This window comes from Corvus kubaryi, unplaced genomic scaffold, assembly GCF_017639235.1.
Source record: "Corvus kubaryi isolate FWS band 111438036 unplaced genomic scaffold, C.kubaryi_AGA036_p1.0 37382, whole genome shotgun sequence".
In the NCBI taxonomy this organism is placed as follows: Eukaryota; Metazoa; Chordata; class Aves; order Passeriformes; family Corvidae; genus Corvus; species Corvus kubaryi.
This window is the reverse complement of record NW_024581124.1, coordinates 7285166-7303148: the sequence shown is the minus strand read 5'-3', so window position 1 is coordinate 7303148 and position 17983 is coordinate 7285166. Positions and strand designations below refer to the sequence as shown.

The following is a 17983-nucleotide window of genomic DNA, read 5'->3' as shown; positions in this document are numbered from 1 at the left end:
GTGGAGAAAAATTAGGCCGTTCAAAATCTACATAAGAAACAGACTTACTGAGTAAAAGTTGCCATTTCTGCAGTCTGCTTCTGACGAGGACAGGAGAACAAAGGAACTCAAAGTTTCTTTTGGATGCTAATTCCATTCGACAGCACTGTGAGGTATCTCCTCTGTTAAATCTTTGTTAAATGGCCAACAATACACACGGCACAGAAATTAAGGACAGCACCTGCCCTGAAGAACAAACAGCGCGCAAGTCAAACACAGCCCAAACATCTCCCGTGGAAAGACCCAAAGGTGGAGGCTGGCACTGTTCTGTCCCTGACATGCACAACATCTGTTTGAAGACCCTGATCAACATGATGTCTGTGGGTCTCCAGGAGTCTTCAAGAGGATGGAGGGAGGAAATGTAGAGCCAGGGACACAGGAAAGGGATTCAGACTCATCTTCCTCACTTCCCAGAAAAGTGGCTCTGACAGTTACAGCCCATCAGAGCTCAGGCTGGGCTGGGGCCCCTCACCAACTCCTCCTGGGGCTGGACCACTGCCAGGAAAACAGTGGCAGCTTCCTGGGGCCAGAAGGAGAGAAAGCAAAGCAGGGATGGGAATCTTCTGGGCCCAGCACAATCTTCCCTGTAGCTTTTGTGAACAGTGTAATTTATGATGAAGATCTAAGTGTCTCTTCAAAATGGGAACTCGGTGTTCTGCAAAAATGCAATGCCCTTTTAATCAATGATCTTGTCTCTGTTTAGTCTCCATATTAAGATAAATCTTAATTACTGGCCCCCTACATTAGCAACAAACCGTTCCATTTTCTTCCCTGCTTGTACAGTTTTCAACTACCCTGCTAGTGGAATTTTTGAGTCCTGATAAATTACACTCTGCAGACAGAAAAGGGGGGATGTAGAATATATTAACAGACAGGGACGCAGAGAAATATCTTTGGATCCTTGGATGACTAATCCCCACTTTCCTTGCAGTGAATCCATCCTGTTAGCATTCAGACGTGCAAAAGGGAGCATCGCCAATGATTACTTTGATTTAGCAGAGGCAGACTGTGTTGCTAAATGTAATTCTATCATCTGCCAAAAGTGAGCATCCCTTCCAAAGTAAGAGGAGACTGGAGCACCTAATTGCTTTGTTCTGTTTGCAGTTAGCGACGTGAAACACTGGCATTGCTCAGCTCTGTGCGGGCACGAAGGCCACACCGGGCCAAGGTCAGGCACAGAGCTCTGGACTCCACCCACATTATTACAACAGGAATTCAGCAATTTTCAATTAAAAAAGTAAAATCTTACCAGCATGAGCTTCCATTTGTAAAGGCCATAAGGGATGTTCTGGCCAGCAGGGAAACGAGCAGTGGGCACGCCCTGGGCTGTGATCAGGGCGGACATTCCAAAAGGGACAGGGACAAAGTCTGCTGTAAGCTGAGGGCTGCTGAATGCCCCTTCTGCAGAGCTTATGGGACAGACTTCTACTGGCAGACAGGGCAGCTCTCTGCTGAGGGGGATAACCAGCCCTTCTCTTCACGTTCAGCTTTGAAACCAGTGGAATGAAGAACCCTTAACATCCAGCAGCTCCAGAGAGGCAGAACCACAGAACCACGACGCCTCTGAAGCTCCTGTCACTTCTTCCACTTCTGAACAACTGAGAATCAAATTCCCATTTCTTTTAACAAATTGGTTTCAGAAGTAAATATTTACTTCACAGTATTTGTTATACTAACTTTATCATATGCAGTTCATAAAAGCAATTCAAAACTTAATTTTGGAGCCGTATGAGTTTGCCACAGGCACTGAGACTAACCAGGAAATCTTCTTTCCTCTCCCTTGTGACATAAGGATCTAAGCACTTGCATTAATATTTCCACCAGGAACGTTCCACTGCCTGAATATTAATGCTAGGTGTATTTATTATTTCTCTAAAAGCAACCCCATCCTGGCTCCACGTGCTGGCTGTCAGTGCTGAGCAGAGACTGTGCTGAGACTTTCTACACCAAAAGGGGTAAAAAGAGCAACCAGATCAACCGATCCTCAGCACATCTTGGTGAGTAAGTGATTCTTCTGGTTTTCTGAACAGATCTAGGGATGAGAAAAATCATTCCCACACCATCTGACACTGTTTGGTTTTGGTTTTCTTGCTGAATAAAGCACTTTCCTTCCATTTTATTTTCCAAATATATTTGGGGAAATACGCAGCCCCAAGTTATACCACAACAAAACTAAGAAATTGATTACTTTTATTTATGAAGTACAGACCTCCAAGCAGCACTGTAGCTAAGTGGGTCTTGATTTCATCCCTTATGGCTTTTAATTTTTTTTTTTTTTTTTAATATATAAAACCTCTGTTTTATCTCAAAACCCGCATGAAGGCGATGGGAAAAGCGAATCAATAAGGACATGGAATAAAATCAACGTTTTCATGCTTGATTGCATCTTCCTTCAGCATCTTTAAAGCTGTACATGAGTGCAGTTTGTCCTTTGTGAGTGTCTCTCATGAGTAGTGTGTCGCACCAGTGCTGGGCCTCTGGCTGGGGCCTCTCTGCCTTTCAGGAGCTGTGGCACCAAATTCAATCAGGAACAGCTCACCAAAACCCCAAATATGACACTAAAGCTCTCTCTGCTTTCTCATGACTGGAACAGCCACGCCAGGATTCAGTGGCCAATCTGCATTTGCAAAGAAAGATGGTATTTCCTGCAGTGTGGAGGAAGAGTCTGCAACTGAAAATGACTTCAAAGGAAACAATTCTGGAACCTATTAAAACCTAGAAAAAATCTTAAGGACAACTGCAGGAGATGGGAACCAGAACCCCACATTTCATTTTTCTATAACCACTTAAAATACAGAGTAAGGACATAAAAGTGACTGGAGGAGATGAGAAGCAGAAGCCTACATTTTATTTCTCCAAGCTTATACATAAAGAACAAACAAACAAAACAAAAACCCTGGATTTTTTAAAAGATGCTGATTTGTAACACATGAAACTACCTGCTCCTCTTCATGACATTTCATTCCTTACTTTCAATATTTTGCTTAAATTGACTTAGAAATGAAAGCACTTACATAGGAAACACATTCTCTAGAGAGGAAAAGTTGGAGTTATGGCTTGAGATGTGAGCGATTACCTGAGATATTCCAACTCCAGCACCGTAACTGGTTCCTTTTAGCATAGAAAATGGAAACAGATGAAAATCTGTGCAGTGACAGGTTAAAAGCCCTTATTCTGAGTCCAACACACTTGAGAACCACTGCTGCTGCTGCTGCTTCAGAGCACTGCTGCTTATGGATGTGAGTGCACTTGCAGGTGCTTATGAATACACTTACACGTGATAAATACAAGCAATAAACTGTCCTAAGTTCTCCTGAAAACTTCTGGTTTTATGCATTTATGCAGTGCATAAATTATACACGTTTCATCTCCGGTAGACATACGAGAGCATCTGCAATATGTAGTCATACATATAACTTCTTATCTAATAAGCACCCTTAGAAGAGTGCTTGGAAAATAAAGAGTGGAGAGAAACATATTAAGAGCATTAACTGAGTGAATGCAGCCACTCCCAACATTCCCAGGAAAAGATAAATACTTGTTAGGGATACCAAAAGCGAGGCCAATAAAACAGCCTCAGAAACTCAGCACATCGCAGCCTCTGTCATCACAAGAACAGCTTTTCATTTGCTCAGACATCTCAGGAATAATGGTCTGAGGGAGCCCTGGGCTGTGCTGAGCACCTCTCATGTTTTCTGCACTGCTGAACGGTCCCATTAAGGTTCTCCCAGATGGGACTGGGAATATTGGTGCAGCCTGGATGGGAGAGAAAGGCAATGGGCACCCGTGATTTGATGACGGCCAGTCCAGGGGTGCTTAAACCATGGATGGAACTGTGTAGTATTTCCTTGATGACACAATTCCATGGCTTACAGTTCTGTTTTCTTGTATAAAGACATGAAATCTGTCAATTTAAGGGCATTTTATCCAGATCTGTCAGTCATTTACTTTCCTTAGGAACCCGAGGAAGTGACTTGGGACCGGCCCCCTGGTGAAGCTGGGTTTGCTCCCCCATCAGGCAGAGCCAGCCCAGCCCTGGTGATGCCTCCAGCCTGTGACCACTGTGGGAATACAGCTGGTTGTGAAAAGGCAATTTTCATCAGCAATTTGAAATTCTTCCCATGTTCATTCCAGTTAAACCTGTGGCCCCGTTCTACAGTTGGCTTTATAGCTATAATAATAATAATAATGCTGTAATGGCTGTCACCAACAGGCAGCTGCAGACTGAACACACAGAAGAGCATCAGGACACACGACCACAGGCTGCGTGTCTGTAGAGATGGGAGGAATTCTTATGGAAACAAGACTGGGAGGCATTCTGCAGGAAGAGAAGCCACAGACTTGATCACAGGCAGACAGAGGCAGGGCTTTTCATTTTATCTATGACACATTTCCATCCCACATCTTTCTTACTGTAAATATTTTGCAAACATAATTTTTCAAAGCCTGACCCCACTGAATTCAACATCTGTTTTCAGTAAAGCCAAGGTCCATCCCACCAGGCACTATGGAGTAAACCCCAAAGAGTCCTCACTAATGTGCTTTCCTGTAGTCAGACCCAAGCACTTCTTCTGTGACCCTCCACTGAGAGATTAAACTGTACACTCAAAATATCCATACAGTTAGAGACAAAAAAAAAAAAAAAAAAAAGAAGGTGTTTTTGGGGTCATGCTTCACAGCAGATCCTACCCTCAATTTGCAGTCTGGGAGAAGACTGAAGTGTCTAAGAACAGAGAGCCATGCCGTGCTCTCAGGCACCACCCCTGGCTCCAGATGCTCTTCCAGGTCTCCTGGAGGTCCTGTGTCAGCCCTGGCAGTCCTGGAGAGATGGCTCAGGCTCTGACACCTTTCATGGGTTAGACCCTACGTGTAGGCACCTGGATCCTCTCCTTGCTTCTCCCACATTAACCTGTGCCAGCTCAGTTTCCAATCTGCCTTTCTGTGCTTCATCTCCCCGAGTGCAGAGCGGCTCTGTCCTCACTCCCTTTATTGATCACCAAATTTGAAATTCTTTTCAGTCAATGAAAATCTGGTGCCTACTAGAACCCACTCCTGGGTGGAGCCCCCAGATTTCAGTGCACAGGGACCAAGTTTTGTACAGTGCTGCAAACCACCCTGACAGTGAATAAACGACTCCGTTTGGAGAGTCAAGGCGGAATCTTTCCCAGCCTGGCTGTTCCAAGGAAAGGGCACTGTCCTGCTCGGACTGAGGGGTGGTCTGAACTCTGTGACTGAGGTGAAGTAATTTTAAATGCTTTATGGACTGCAAGGATTAAGTCCAAGGACAATTTCTTGTTTTAAGTAACTGGGGTCCTGCATGATACATGGATGATTTTTATGGCCGCTGTGGAGGTTGTGAACTTGTTTTATTTGTGTAGATTAATATGCCATGGATTATTAATGAGCTGCTTTCTCCTTCTAATAGACAGTGTTCATGTCCTAGAAGTTCCTAAAGTTCCTCAGTTCCTGGCCATACACTTGGCTGAAGTTTGTGGATGTCAGAGTCCTATTTAAACCACAGTGGAAGTGAAGCAGGCAGCTTCTGCTTCAGTATTTCAATTTAATTTAGTCTGGTTTGAAATCAGCAAGAGAAATTTTCTACTTGCTCCTTTCTTATTTTGGCTGTACAGCTTTAATTTTCGATAAGCAAAATCTGTAACAAAGACACCACGAATTCTTATGCAACCACCATGAAAAAGTGGTCATAAAAATGCAGGAAATAGTCATTATTATTTCCTATCCTTGTACCTAGATTATTTTTCCTTTTCAAACAGTTTATTGATTTCACTGACTTCACAGCAGCTCCACCCAAGCAAAGCACACAGAGGGCAGGAACAAGATTATTGCATTAATGAGAGCAGATACTGTACAGACATCAGAAACCCACTGCCGTTAAAAAGATGAGAGACTGACACAGGAAAATTGAATTATTGATCAGACACATGTCTGATAGACTGGTGGGCCTTATGATATAGAAACTGAACCTGGCATATATCTAGAAGGAGGAAAATTGAATATATATGGTATGTATAATCACAGATGCAATTATTTCCCCCTTACTCCAGCAGAAACATGTTTTACCTTCAGGGGTTGCTTGTCCAGATCCTGCTGGAGGCTCTTGGCTAGAGAAGCATCCTTGAAAGAGGTTGCTCTGATCACTGTCTAAGTCAGGATATGACAGACAAAGGGATCAAATCCATTTGTTTAAAGCACTGTTTTCTTTGTTAGTATAACCTGGAGCAACCCCAGTGACCATTAACTTTATCTGAGCATCTCACAGAACTTCCAGCGCTGAAAGAGGCTTGAATAAAGATCTGTGTGCTTGAGAGCTTGGCTTTTTCTTCCATCTGTTGGATGGCCTAATAAAAGACATCACCTCTAGCCACAAACCTTGCTTCACTCATGGAATTACTCCTATTTTTACTCTTCAGGGCTACAACTGCCCTGCCGGTACTGACGTAGGGGAGACCAGCATCCATGTTTAAGCAGGGAATTTTCCTTCATAAAGAATCAGCAGTACAGAACTCCTGTCAGCCAAACCCTTGCATTGTAACACAGGAGATACATGTCCATTTTAAAGATGAGTCAACCTGCTGTGGGCCTGAGCCAAGGATCCAGGAGAGGCAGAAACTAACTGCAGACAGACATGTGGCTCCCATCCCACCAGACAATTCCTATTTTTGCAGATCAGAGCCTCCCAGTGCTTAATGAGTAGCCCATAATTTGGATGAGGTAAGAGCAGTGAGGAGGAATTACTGAGTCTCGAATGACTTATTTATTACCACACCAAGCTCACTCCTGAAGCTTCCAGGCATCCTTAAAACATATGCCTCAGGATACCTGTGCCAGCTGGCAGCTCCTCTCTCAGTCCTGCTTTTCAGTGCTTCCAATTGACATTTTGTCCCAGCTCCAGCAGCCAAACCAGAGGCTCCTCTGCTGGCTCCATCAAGCAGCAAGCTGTGTAAAAACTTCCCAGCCTTGGCACACGGGCATGCAGGAGCCTGGACAAAATGATTCCCGAGGACGCCCAGGTCTGAGACTGATCGCTTTGGTTTCTGCTGCTGACATAATCTGTGCAGCAGGAGGCCTCCTGCCTTCTGTTAGCTCCCCAAAATGAGAGCTCAAGAGCACAGAGAGGTTATAGCAAGCCTTCTGGACCTCAGCCAGCTGTGCACTGTTTCAGAACACAAAAGGAAGAGAATTCACCTTTAAATCACACAAGGTGGTTTTTGCCTGCATCCTTTTTCCCCAGGCTACATCCCAGTAAAGTCTGGTTTATGCAAATGAAAATAAAAGTGTTATGCCGAGGTAAAAAATGTCCACATTAAAGAAAGAAAAGAGATGAAGTGCTTCTCCCTGGCATGGCACACCGAGACTAGAGCTCAGTAATGAACCTCAAGGTCTGAACTGCAAGCAGCGGTTTGGGGGTAGAAGGTGTAAATAAATGTGCAATTCTGCAGAGCCATCCTGTATGTGAGCACATTATGTGCTGCAGTAACACTCTGGCGTGTCTCTCAATACCAAATTTACAGGCTAATGTTTCCCTCTATCATTTTCTCAAACTTCCCAGTGAACTTGAATTATTTTTACACTTATTTAGTTTAAGCCAAATACTCATTTCACAGCCTCCAAAGGACACAGAGCTCTGCTCCTACAGGGCCTTGGGGAGCAGAGCACAACACAGTCACTCCTCTGGTACTGACACTCAGCATTCAACAGTCACCTACTGTAATTAATAAAACTGCACTGTTGCTATTTTTCACTAATAGAGGATTTCCAAAAGCAAATTGCAGCCATAAATTACATCATTACAGCCTGTATTATTGTTCTGTGAGGTAACAAATCTTGTAGAAAGACAATCAGCCCTGCTAGAGGGAAAAAAAAATACCGAGGACAAATCAGATGATTGGGACCTGATTAAAATTAATGTCAGTGGCACTTTTTTTCCATTTGCCTGCTGAAATTCCCTCTCTCACCAGTGTGGTGGTTGTGCCATGGTGCTGGTGCATGAGTTGTTTCTGAGGGGAAAACCCATCTCGACCAGTTCAGTGTCTGTGTGGCTTCCCTTTGCCAGGCCCTGCAGTTTAACTGGGCTCTGGAGACACCCCACAGCAATGGGGCACAGAGTGCAAGGGCTGGGCTGTTCACTTGCTCAGCACATGGCACCACAAGGACAGCTGGGGCATTGCAGGAGGGCCCCTGCACACAGCCTGTCCAGCTCAGAAAAGTTGGGTTTTTGTTGGTCCAAACTTTGGTGAGGTTCTGGTACCCTTTTGGTCCTGGGATTATGAATAGATGAGATCCCCTCCCCACTGCTGCTCCCCGTGTCCTCCAGCAGCTGCTGCAAGGGCGAAGAGAGAGCCAGCAGCACAATGCCAGCTCTGTCCTCTGCACTGAGCTGAGCCCCGTCCTGCCTTCTGCAGTTATCTCCCTCAAGCAGAACTACTGAGTTTAAAGTACAGATTCCTAATGAATTCCATGACAAACATCCTCAGTGATGAGCATCTGTCTGGATAATGAACTGTAAACGGAGAGCAGGGCAGGGCAAACAGGCATCCACAGCAAATCGAAGGTGAAAAGTTCCTGGGTTTTTAAGGTTTGGGGTAGCTCATTAAAACACTGAGGCTTATAAAAGTCATGGTGATTTTTAACCCCATGCTCCCTCATTATATCCCATTAGAGTAAAGCATTTTCTCGTTGTCTCCATCGTTTCACTGCCCAGGCTGTAACACCTCAGGACCTCCTTAATTAGAGTCCAGCCTAAACAATTCACGACTCTGCTAAGCAAATGTTTCACCTGGCTGTGAAGAGTGAGGCATCCCCCAGAAACACCAGAACTCTCCTTACAGATCAAAATCATCATTAGAAGATGCCAATTAAGAGAAATCCCTCCTGTTTTTCTGTATGGGTCACAGCTATCCCACCTAATGCTCAGGCTGGCTGAGAACCAGCTCTGTCTGCAAACACACCTGGTCTGCTCTGGCAGCCCCTGCTCAGCTGTCACCTCCTCAAAGTGACAGCATGAGGAGGTGGAGCCCGTTTACTCTCCAGGGAAAACCACAAATGTTTGTTGCCTGGAATTAGTTTGGACAGTGGATGTGTATTTATGATTTAAGTCTAGGCAATCATTTGTCAGCTAAAGCTAATGAGAAAACTCCAGTTTAGGGAGAACCAGTACATTAATTCCAGAGGAGAAGGCCCAGTCTAGCGATGGAGACTGCTGAGTGCAATTCCCTTTCCAGCTGCAGCAGCAGCTCCCAGACAAAGCCGTGCCACGTTCTTCCATCTCCCTTTTCCCCTCTGCAGCCCTTGGCAGGAGCAGCTCCGTGCTGCAGGAGGCACAGCCAGGCGAGCACCTGCCTGCAGGGCTGGCCATGGCAGAGCTCTGCTCACAGCCTGAGCTGCTCAACGCACCCTGCAGTCCTGCAAATCAGGAACTTCTCTGCCTTTAAATTCCAGTTCTCTCTCAGCTGCAAACTTCTGCACAACATCAGCCTCTGAAGTTGGTCTGCTCCTTCTGGGAAGTGCCCCTCTGCCCTCCTCCATCTGGTGTGGCTGTGAGGGCAGCAGGGGAGGGCACACAGGCTGAACACAGTCCTGAGCAGTTTCAGCACTGAAATACCCAGCCCTGGAATGTCCTTCTCAGGCACCATCATGTGGGACCAGAGCTCCCTCCCTCTCTGTTGGCTCTGCTCACATGTGCAGCAGCTGTGAAATTGCCTTTGTGGTTATGTTAAACAATCAGAATTTTAATCAGCTGTCACTTCAAATATTAACTGTTATTTCAGATGTCTTCTTCTGATGGAGCAGTATCACAAACCTGAACCAACACTCAGAGCGGTCCCCAAAACACACCACAAGAACCACACCATCTCCAGACTCCACACGTTACACAACGCAGGGCCATGGACTGACACAAGTGGGATCCTGTGTCCCTCTGTCAGCTGTGCTGTCCCTCCCTTCCCATTCAGGGAGCTCAGTTTCAGTGAGCCCTGACCAACATCCTGACTTTGATCAGCTTGGCTCACACACAGGATTTTCTACAGGTTTCTGACACTCCTCTTCCAGCACACCAAGCAGCAATAATTTACTTGCTGGCTCTCTCACTGCACACCCTTGTTGTTCTGCAATTTTTTGTTTGGTTAGCAGGGTTTGCCTCCTTTCAAGACTAAGAAGCATCTATTAAGCCTTATATTAATATTTCTCAGAGATCTTTAAAAATATGGAAGCTAGCTGGCCCCACCTCTCCTCAGCATCTTAAAAATCCCGAAGTAATCCATTCCATAGCATTGTCAGATAGGGGGGATGCTGGAAGAGGAAATTATGCACACTCTTGTGCTGCACAGAAAATGACATACAGCTTGATGCAATGGAAATATGAATTCCAGCCAGCTGAGATAGCTTTATTGATCCATTCTCATTTCCTGCAAAAGGCAGGACTGAATGTGACTGTAGTAAAGAAGAGGACAACAGAAACTAGAGACAAACCGCAAGGATTGTAGAAATGATGTCTGGGACTTTAAAAAGCAGTGTTAAATTGAGTCATTTTGGATTCTTTATGTTGTCTGCATCTTCTGACCAATTTGAGATCAATGAGCAACGGTTCATCCGTTTTTTGCTTTTGTTTCCTGATGGGCAGACAATAAAAAACGCCAATTCTTCCCAGATAAGATTAATCAATAAGCACTGCAAGTGCCAGCCGAGCTCACTGTGGGACACGGCCGATTTACCAGCAGGCACGGGGCTCCTGAGTTCAGCTCATACCAAGAGAGAGCAGGGGCACAGTCAGTGCAATTCTGTCCCCATAAATCTGAAGGAAGCAATGCTATCTCCTCAGAGCAGCACTGCAGCCTGCAGTGGTGGGAATGGGAGGCACAGAAGGCATCTCTGTGTCTCCCCCTTCACCCAGGCGATTGTGGCTCTGCTCTTTCACCAACACCCCCTCTGAACTCCCGACACTCCTGACTTCACGGTGTTAGTCAGGGCTGCAGAGCTGCTGTAAGCTGTCCCAGTTGGTGTATTAATAGTGATAGCTCAGTTTTACATAAAATAAACATCCTACAACTCGCAGTGTCTATTTCATGCGATCCATAACTGAATTATCTGAGACAATACCTGGCAGCTGAAAAGTCTGACACGTGGATGATGTGTTTGTTCATTTGGATGATGTGTTTGTTCATTTGTTTGTTTGTGATAAGCAAATCTGGAAATGGATTTTTCCTTCTGGAAAGCTCCTCAGTGCCTGTTGCATCCACTTCTATCAAGACTGAAAGATGAACCAGAGTGAGAATTCTGCACTTGTGTGACCTTGAACTAGATAGAGCTTTATGGTGTGAACTCACAGACTGCGCAGGCATGAAAACTCTATTTATTCGGGTCCATATTTTAAAATGGTATTGCAGGGACTTCATTACAGTGAAATACCTTAAAAAATCCTTACCTTAGGGAAGAGCAGACATAAATGTGTACATAAAGCAACAGTGCTTTGGGAGCTAAGTTTTTGATCATCTCTGTTTTAATGGAAAGCCAGTTAACAAGCACACATAAAAACTGTCAGAAAGTGGTTTTGGCTGAGTCACAGCTCCACAGCAGGTCCATCCCCTGCTTCTGCAGCAGGAACATCAACACACTGAGTTCAGAACGTAAAGAAACACGCAAAACAAGCACTTCCTAATGAACAACTTAGCACTGAGCAAAAAGCACGAGGAACTGCACTGCCTAATGAGCAGCTGAGAGTCTCAGCTACACACTGATGCTGCCATGGCCAGGCTACTCTGCATAAAAACTTCAAACTTGGATTCAGCAGCAGCTCACAGGATGCTGTTTCACAGGGGAAAGATGCTTCAGTTTGTAGCAGTGGGTGCATCAGTTCCCGCCAGCAGAAAGGCAGGACATGCAGAGACAGCTTATTATAGGTTTGATGAGACCCACTGGTACAGCTGAGGAGAACAGACAAACTTCTGGGCACGTGAAACAGCAGCAAGAACCTTTCAGAAATGCCTGAGCCTGTTCCAGCCATGCTTTGCTTGTAAGCAGTCACCAGTGGATCACAGAGGCTGAGGAGTGAAACCCGAAAGACCCACTGAAAATGAGTGTTATTTTCAAGAGGAAATATGCATGGATGAGCAAGTTGCATGGCTTCCCATGGTGACAAGTGGCCTTTGAAGTAAATTTAGAGTAGAACTCTCAGAATAGACTCCTGACATCGAGTTTATGCTTCAGCATTTTAATATCTGTATTTAATGCAAGTCACACTTAGAGATCAACTTAAGAGGGAGTGCACCCTGCTGGTGAAGGACTCCTGCTCCAGTTCCAGATACAGGGACCCAGATGCTCTTGCATAAATATTAAAGCATTGATTCCCCATCCTCCCCCCATGAAGGAGCTCTCCTTTAATATTAGTATTGAACAATGCATTTACACACAGGTTTTCCACCTTGTTCTATCCCAAAACAAAATTTAGTAGTGTTTAAAATACGCATTATCCATTTAAAGCACAAAAAGAAATCTCTGCCTGAGCTTCCTAAAACGTGGCCTCACACTGAACACAGACACACAGAGCTCTCCAGTGCGATTCCTGTGTGTGCACACACTACAGATGTACATTTGGGGTATTTTAATAGCGCCAAGAGGCAGAATCTACAGAGTTGGCTACATTCGCTCCTGGCAGGATGGAAATCTTAGAAAACTTTGTGGAAAGCAAGTGAAGCAACCTTGTACACCTTAATTGGCTAATTCTGAGGTTACCTGTGATTAATTGAGGAGGTTTTCAAAAGCAGCTTAGCAGGTAATTATTTAAGGTCCTATGAAAGCACTTTCCTAATTGATCCTGCAACAAGTAACATGAAATTTAGAAAAGCCAGAATAGGGCACCATTCAGCCAGTAGGTTTTTCCTGTCCACAGACAGTGGGATATATTTTCTGGTTTGCCTTAAGAAATTATTTTATTTTCTTATTTAACTCTCCTAGTGGATGAATTTTACAAGCCCCAGTTTCTGTAGCTATGCTATCTCACAGCAGCTGGGATTTAAGTGAGTCAAGAGATCTGAAGGAGGGAGTGTGTGCCTGCAAGAGCATCTGTTTGTTCCCATCTCTATCAGAAGGTCTAATAAATGACATTAGCTCTTCACAAGTCTTGCCTTAGTAATTACTGCTGTTCAGTGATGGAAATACAACAATGTAAATTTAATCTCACACTTGGAGGGAGCCTCGTAGGCCTTCACACAGCCTGCATGAAAAGTACATCGAGTGGATGGCTTCACCAAGTGCCACACTCAGGAATTTGGAAAGGAGAGTACATGTCTGACTAGGATCTAGTTTGATGCACTGTACTTAACTAAAATTCTGTTATGTTAGAGTTAGAAAGCAACAAGCCAGTTAAAATTACATCTTTCTAACTTTTCTGTCTCATTTTTCCTCTCCAACTACCTTGAAGGGTGACACGTCCTCCAAAATTACTCAGACTGATTAACTTCTGAGCTTGGGAGAAAAACACACTTCGCTCAAATTGATGTGTCATTTTTTTCTGGCAAAAAATTATTACAGTTACTGTCAGCCCAGTCTCTTGCTCCTATTATTTCCCTGTAGCAGCATCCCTGTGTTGCTGTTCCTTACCTGCACACACTATTTAGGCACATGGAATATGGATTCTGCTAAAACTCTCTTTTTTGACTACATGATGAATTCCCATTGATTTTCCAGCAGCTTTACCCTACCACTTGCTCCACTGATCCAGGTCCTATAAGGCTCTTTTAAAATTTCAGGTTCAGTTCTTGCTGACAATGTCAATTCTTTAATCTCTTTCAAAATACCATAGCAACAGTTGCACTGATCTTTTGAAGACCACTCGGTTTTCATCTTACTATTCTTTCTGCAACGTAATCAGGCACAGGGCAATAAAAGATACATGATCCTTCCTGCTTCATAAGTTTGGAATGGCTCAAGTGAGACAAGCTGTAGTCCATGGGTCAGAGACAGCCTTTATGCTATACCCAAACCAGGCAGAAGTTTGCTGCTTCCGTCCTCCCAAGGCTTTCCAGGGCCCCCCTCAGACCCATGCAGAGACCTGAGCAGCTCCTCCATCCTGGGACACTGCAGGGTCTTTGGGCAGCTCCTTTCTGTGGTCACTTTCAGAAGTGTGCAAGGACTGCTCTGACTTTGGATGTTAGCAGTTCTACCCGGGAACACTCCACGCTTGAATCAACAAAATCTACCTTCCCCTCCAGAGGATTATAAACCCCACTTGCTGCTAAACACTGAGATCTAATTTCTGTACACAAGCGTGTGCTGCTGCTCCTCTGGCAGCGAGGATAAAGACTCAGATCTGGCTTCTCAGCAGATACAGTTATCACCCTGTCTGTGCTCAGTGTGACTCTCGTTTCTGAGCAGGAGAGCTGCCAGGTAATCAGCTCAGCTGGAGATCAGTGCCTGCATGAAGAAAGCGCCCTGGCTGGACACACAGTGTTAGCTGCAGGAAACTGAGGATTCCCTTTCTCTACCAATATCCTGCTAGTAAAGCCAAGTGCACTCTGGTGTTCTATCCAACTGGATTCTGGTAACACAGGGTATTTTGGCTCTGGCTAAGTGTTATCACAAGGTACAGCAATGAGATAAACACAAGAAAGCTTTGTGAGGAGAAAGGTTTAATGATTTCATTGTTTGAACCCTCTGTTTGAACCCACAGTGCCTACTGGCAATCTCTTGGGAATAAAGGATCTCTCCTTACATGATATATACAACACTAAATTCATCCATTTAGACCTCCAGTTCTCACAGGAACCCTTACAGGCAGATGAATTTTAATGCAGAATAGACACAAGTCTGCAAGAACCCTGTATGCAAGTGCAAAGGCATTACACCCTGACAGGACAGATTAAAATCTTGATTCCCTCAGATATGGAATACAGAGAAGAAGCTGATGAATTCTTTCATGAACTGAGCAAGAAGACACGAAGTCTGCCAGCAGACACATGTCCATTGTTTGGTAGTGGAAGGCATTTATCTCAAAATAAAATCTGACCACAAAATTCTTCTTCATGCACATTCTCCAGTCCTTAGAGGACAGATGCTCTAATAAATATTCTCTGTTCAACTTGACAGGTAATGAGGACAATTATTTCCCTCTCAGATCTGGAATGCAGTACAGGCTTTCTGCTGACTTAACAGACTGTGGATCAGGAAATTGCTGGCCATGACCTCATTTGATAGGAGCAGCAGTTTTACTCTTCAAAGAGGGAGAATATATTGAAGCCTGGGACTTCCAGGAAATAATACTCATCTAATTATCTGCTGAACACTGTTCAAATAAAAGACTGCCAGAATTTTGCCACCAAGATTATACATAGGAGAGGCAAAATTCACAAGAAGCACAGAGGTATGTGTAACTGTACTTCCAAATCCTGACCAACAGAAAATAAAATGCCTGCCTAATAACAGCACACCTGAGATGCTGGAGAACCCAGTGAAATTCCTTGTTTTCCTAAAACGCTGAGCAGAGAAAGTGGATTTTAACCTAAAGCATTCATCCCAATGAAAGTCTGCACTTCATGATTCTTAAATATATTATTGAGGCTATTATTGTTTTCTATTTTTGACTTGAAACCAAAAGTTCTTACACTATTAGGGCATCAGGCAGAAGAATTGGTATCAGCCTCAGCCTACTAAGGACCAAGCAACTTGGGAGTTTAGCAGAAGGTCCTTGAGGCCCTCTGAAGTTGCTCTGCAGCTTGCGAGTCAGAGGCAATCAGAAGCGGGAAGGAAGATCTACCTGGCTTTGTGAGAAAGCAGACTGGCATGCCAGAAACTCAGGGACTAAACCTGAGGGAGAGGGCTGAAGGGGCAGCACCCCTTTGCTCTGTGGCTGCCGTGTAAGAACTGCAGCTGTGACGTGCACAGAGCACGGAGCGAGGGATGCTCCCAGAGGAGCTGAGGATGCTGAGGCTGAGGCTGGCACAGGTTTCCTCGGCCCACGAGGGTGGAGCAAAGCTAGAAGGGGCTCTTACCATGGCCAGGGGCACGATTCCCACCAGGTCCTTCTGGCAGATGAAGATCTCGGACAGGGCGATGTCGCTGGAGCCCCGGCGGGGGTACTCCACCTGCCAGGTGATGGGCTGCGTCCCCGACAGGCTGCTGAAACTGGCGATCTCAAAGCCCAGTTGCACGACCTCGTGGAACAGACTGGTGCTTCTGGGGAGAGGGAAACAGGCAAAGGAGAGCCATTACTTTCTCTGAAGAAGGCAAATGAAGGGAATCAGTCACCGGGAAGTGCAGGTATCACACTTTCAGGAGGACTTTTCCCAATCCACAGCTACTTCAGAGCACACGAACTGACCCAGCCAGGAGCTGAGCCCACAGCTACTCCCTGCTGGAGCAGCGATGAGGAGATCATGTATCTTTTACTGCCCTGTGCCTGACTACATTACAAAAAAAGTAGTAAGATGCAAAGCAAGTGGGTCTTCAGAAGATTAGTGCAACTGTTGCTATGGTATTTTGAAAGGGATTAAAGATAAAGGGGTCAGCTGCTCTTACTATGGGCACTGTGAAGGGATGGAATCCAGGTTACTGCAGCTGATGAAGGCAAAATACACTTCATCACATGTTTTGTATGATTTCACAAATATGTTTCATATTATGAGTTGGATTTGAACTCTGATCAACCAAAGTTCAGGCCAGTGCAGCTCATGAAGACTGAGGAACCCGGAGTTAGTGCAGTCAAAGAGAAAACCAAGGTTCCCCGAAGATGTCCACCACCAAAATCACAGAAATCCTCAGCAATGAAGCTCAGTGTAGCTGGCATGGGGAAGCCATTAAAACAATTAACATGATTAAATGAAAAAAATGACACTATTAGTCCAATCTTAGAGGTGCTCTCTAAATTAAAATCTCAGGCAGCTGAGAGCAAATAGAAAGAACAAAGCTGTGGCAGGTAAAATAAACCATGAACTCAGTAAGCAAATTTGAATAAAAATTAAGAAAAGACATGCTGGAAATGTTTCCCTCACATGAAATTTCTTTAACTACACCAGAAATAGTAAGAATATATGACAGAAATTTGCTGGACTAGCTGCTGGTTTAATTTAAAAAAAAAAAAAAAAAAAGTTTAAGTTCCCTTCACTAGAAATTATACATTAACTTTTCTGGAACTTTCCAAATGTCTTCCCACAGCCTTAATATTCCACTGAATATTACTGCAATCTAACCTAACCTGAAATGAATTGAAAATGAAGAGAATGACAGGTAACTTCCTAGCTCAGTAACCCAGTGCCAGCCTCATCACACCTCCGCCTGCATTCATCACGTAACAGCTTCAATTCTTCCTCTCTTTTTTACATACAAGACATGAAGGCCCATTTCTGGAAAAATCCATCAAGAACTGATCATGTACAAAGCACTTATATTCTCAAGTGCTAGACTTTCTTTCTCCCTGTGAACAGAAATCACCATTTTTTGCCACTTAAGACATACTCTGTGCTTTACTTTGCATGATTACCTTGAAAGCAAATGGTTCCCCCGGTAATTACTGTTTTGATTATGGGTTTTCATTAGGATGGCTCCCTCTGAAAAGCCTTAATACTGCCTAATGCTTGAAATTTATTCCCTTGCTGTTTTCTTGCTGTGTCAAAAGAGACATTGGGCCACTTTTGTGATAGTGGCACATTCCCTGCCTGCATTTAGAGAGTGATTTTGGGTAGTAATGTGATAGATGGATGGGTTTAGCAATTCATAACTCAAGCCCAGCCTATTGCCATTTGAAGGGTTCCCACTAAATAAATCTTACAGCCTGTAAATACGAGGCAACTGCAATAACTGTGGTTTACACACTTCTGGGACACCTCAAAATGAATATATACTGGATGGAACTTGGTAATTTATTTGAAAACTTGATCATATGCAAAGATACTTGAATCACCTGAGCTGCAGCGTTCATTTAGCTGCTAAAGGCACC

At 44.4% G+C, this 17983-nt stretch overlaps 1 protein-coding gene across 3 annotated transcripts in view; it reads right to left on the bottom strand.

The window, feature by feature from the left end:
- Positions 1–17983, bottom strand: part of TMEM132C (transmembrane protein 132C) — a 193023-nt gene that overhangs the window by 36926 nt on the left and 138114 nt on the right. For all 3 annotated transcript variants that reach the window (XM_042034988.1, XM_042034986.1, XM_042034987.1), the window contains one exon: positions 16041–16224. In XM_042034988.1, the coding sequence (XP_041890922.1) occupies positions 16041–16224 (184 nt within the window). The remainder of the gene's footprint in view (positions 1–16040; positions 16225–17983) is intronic.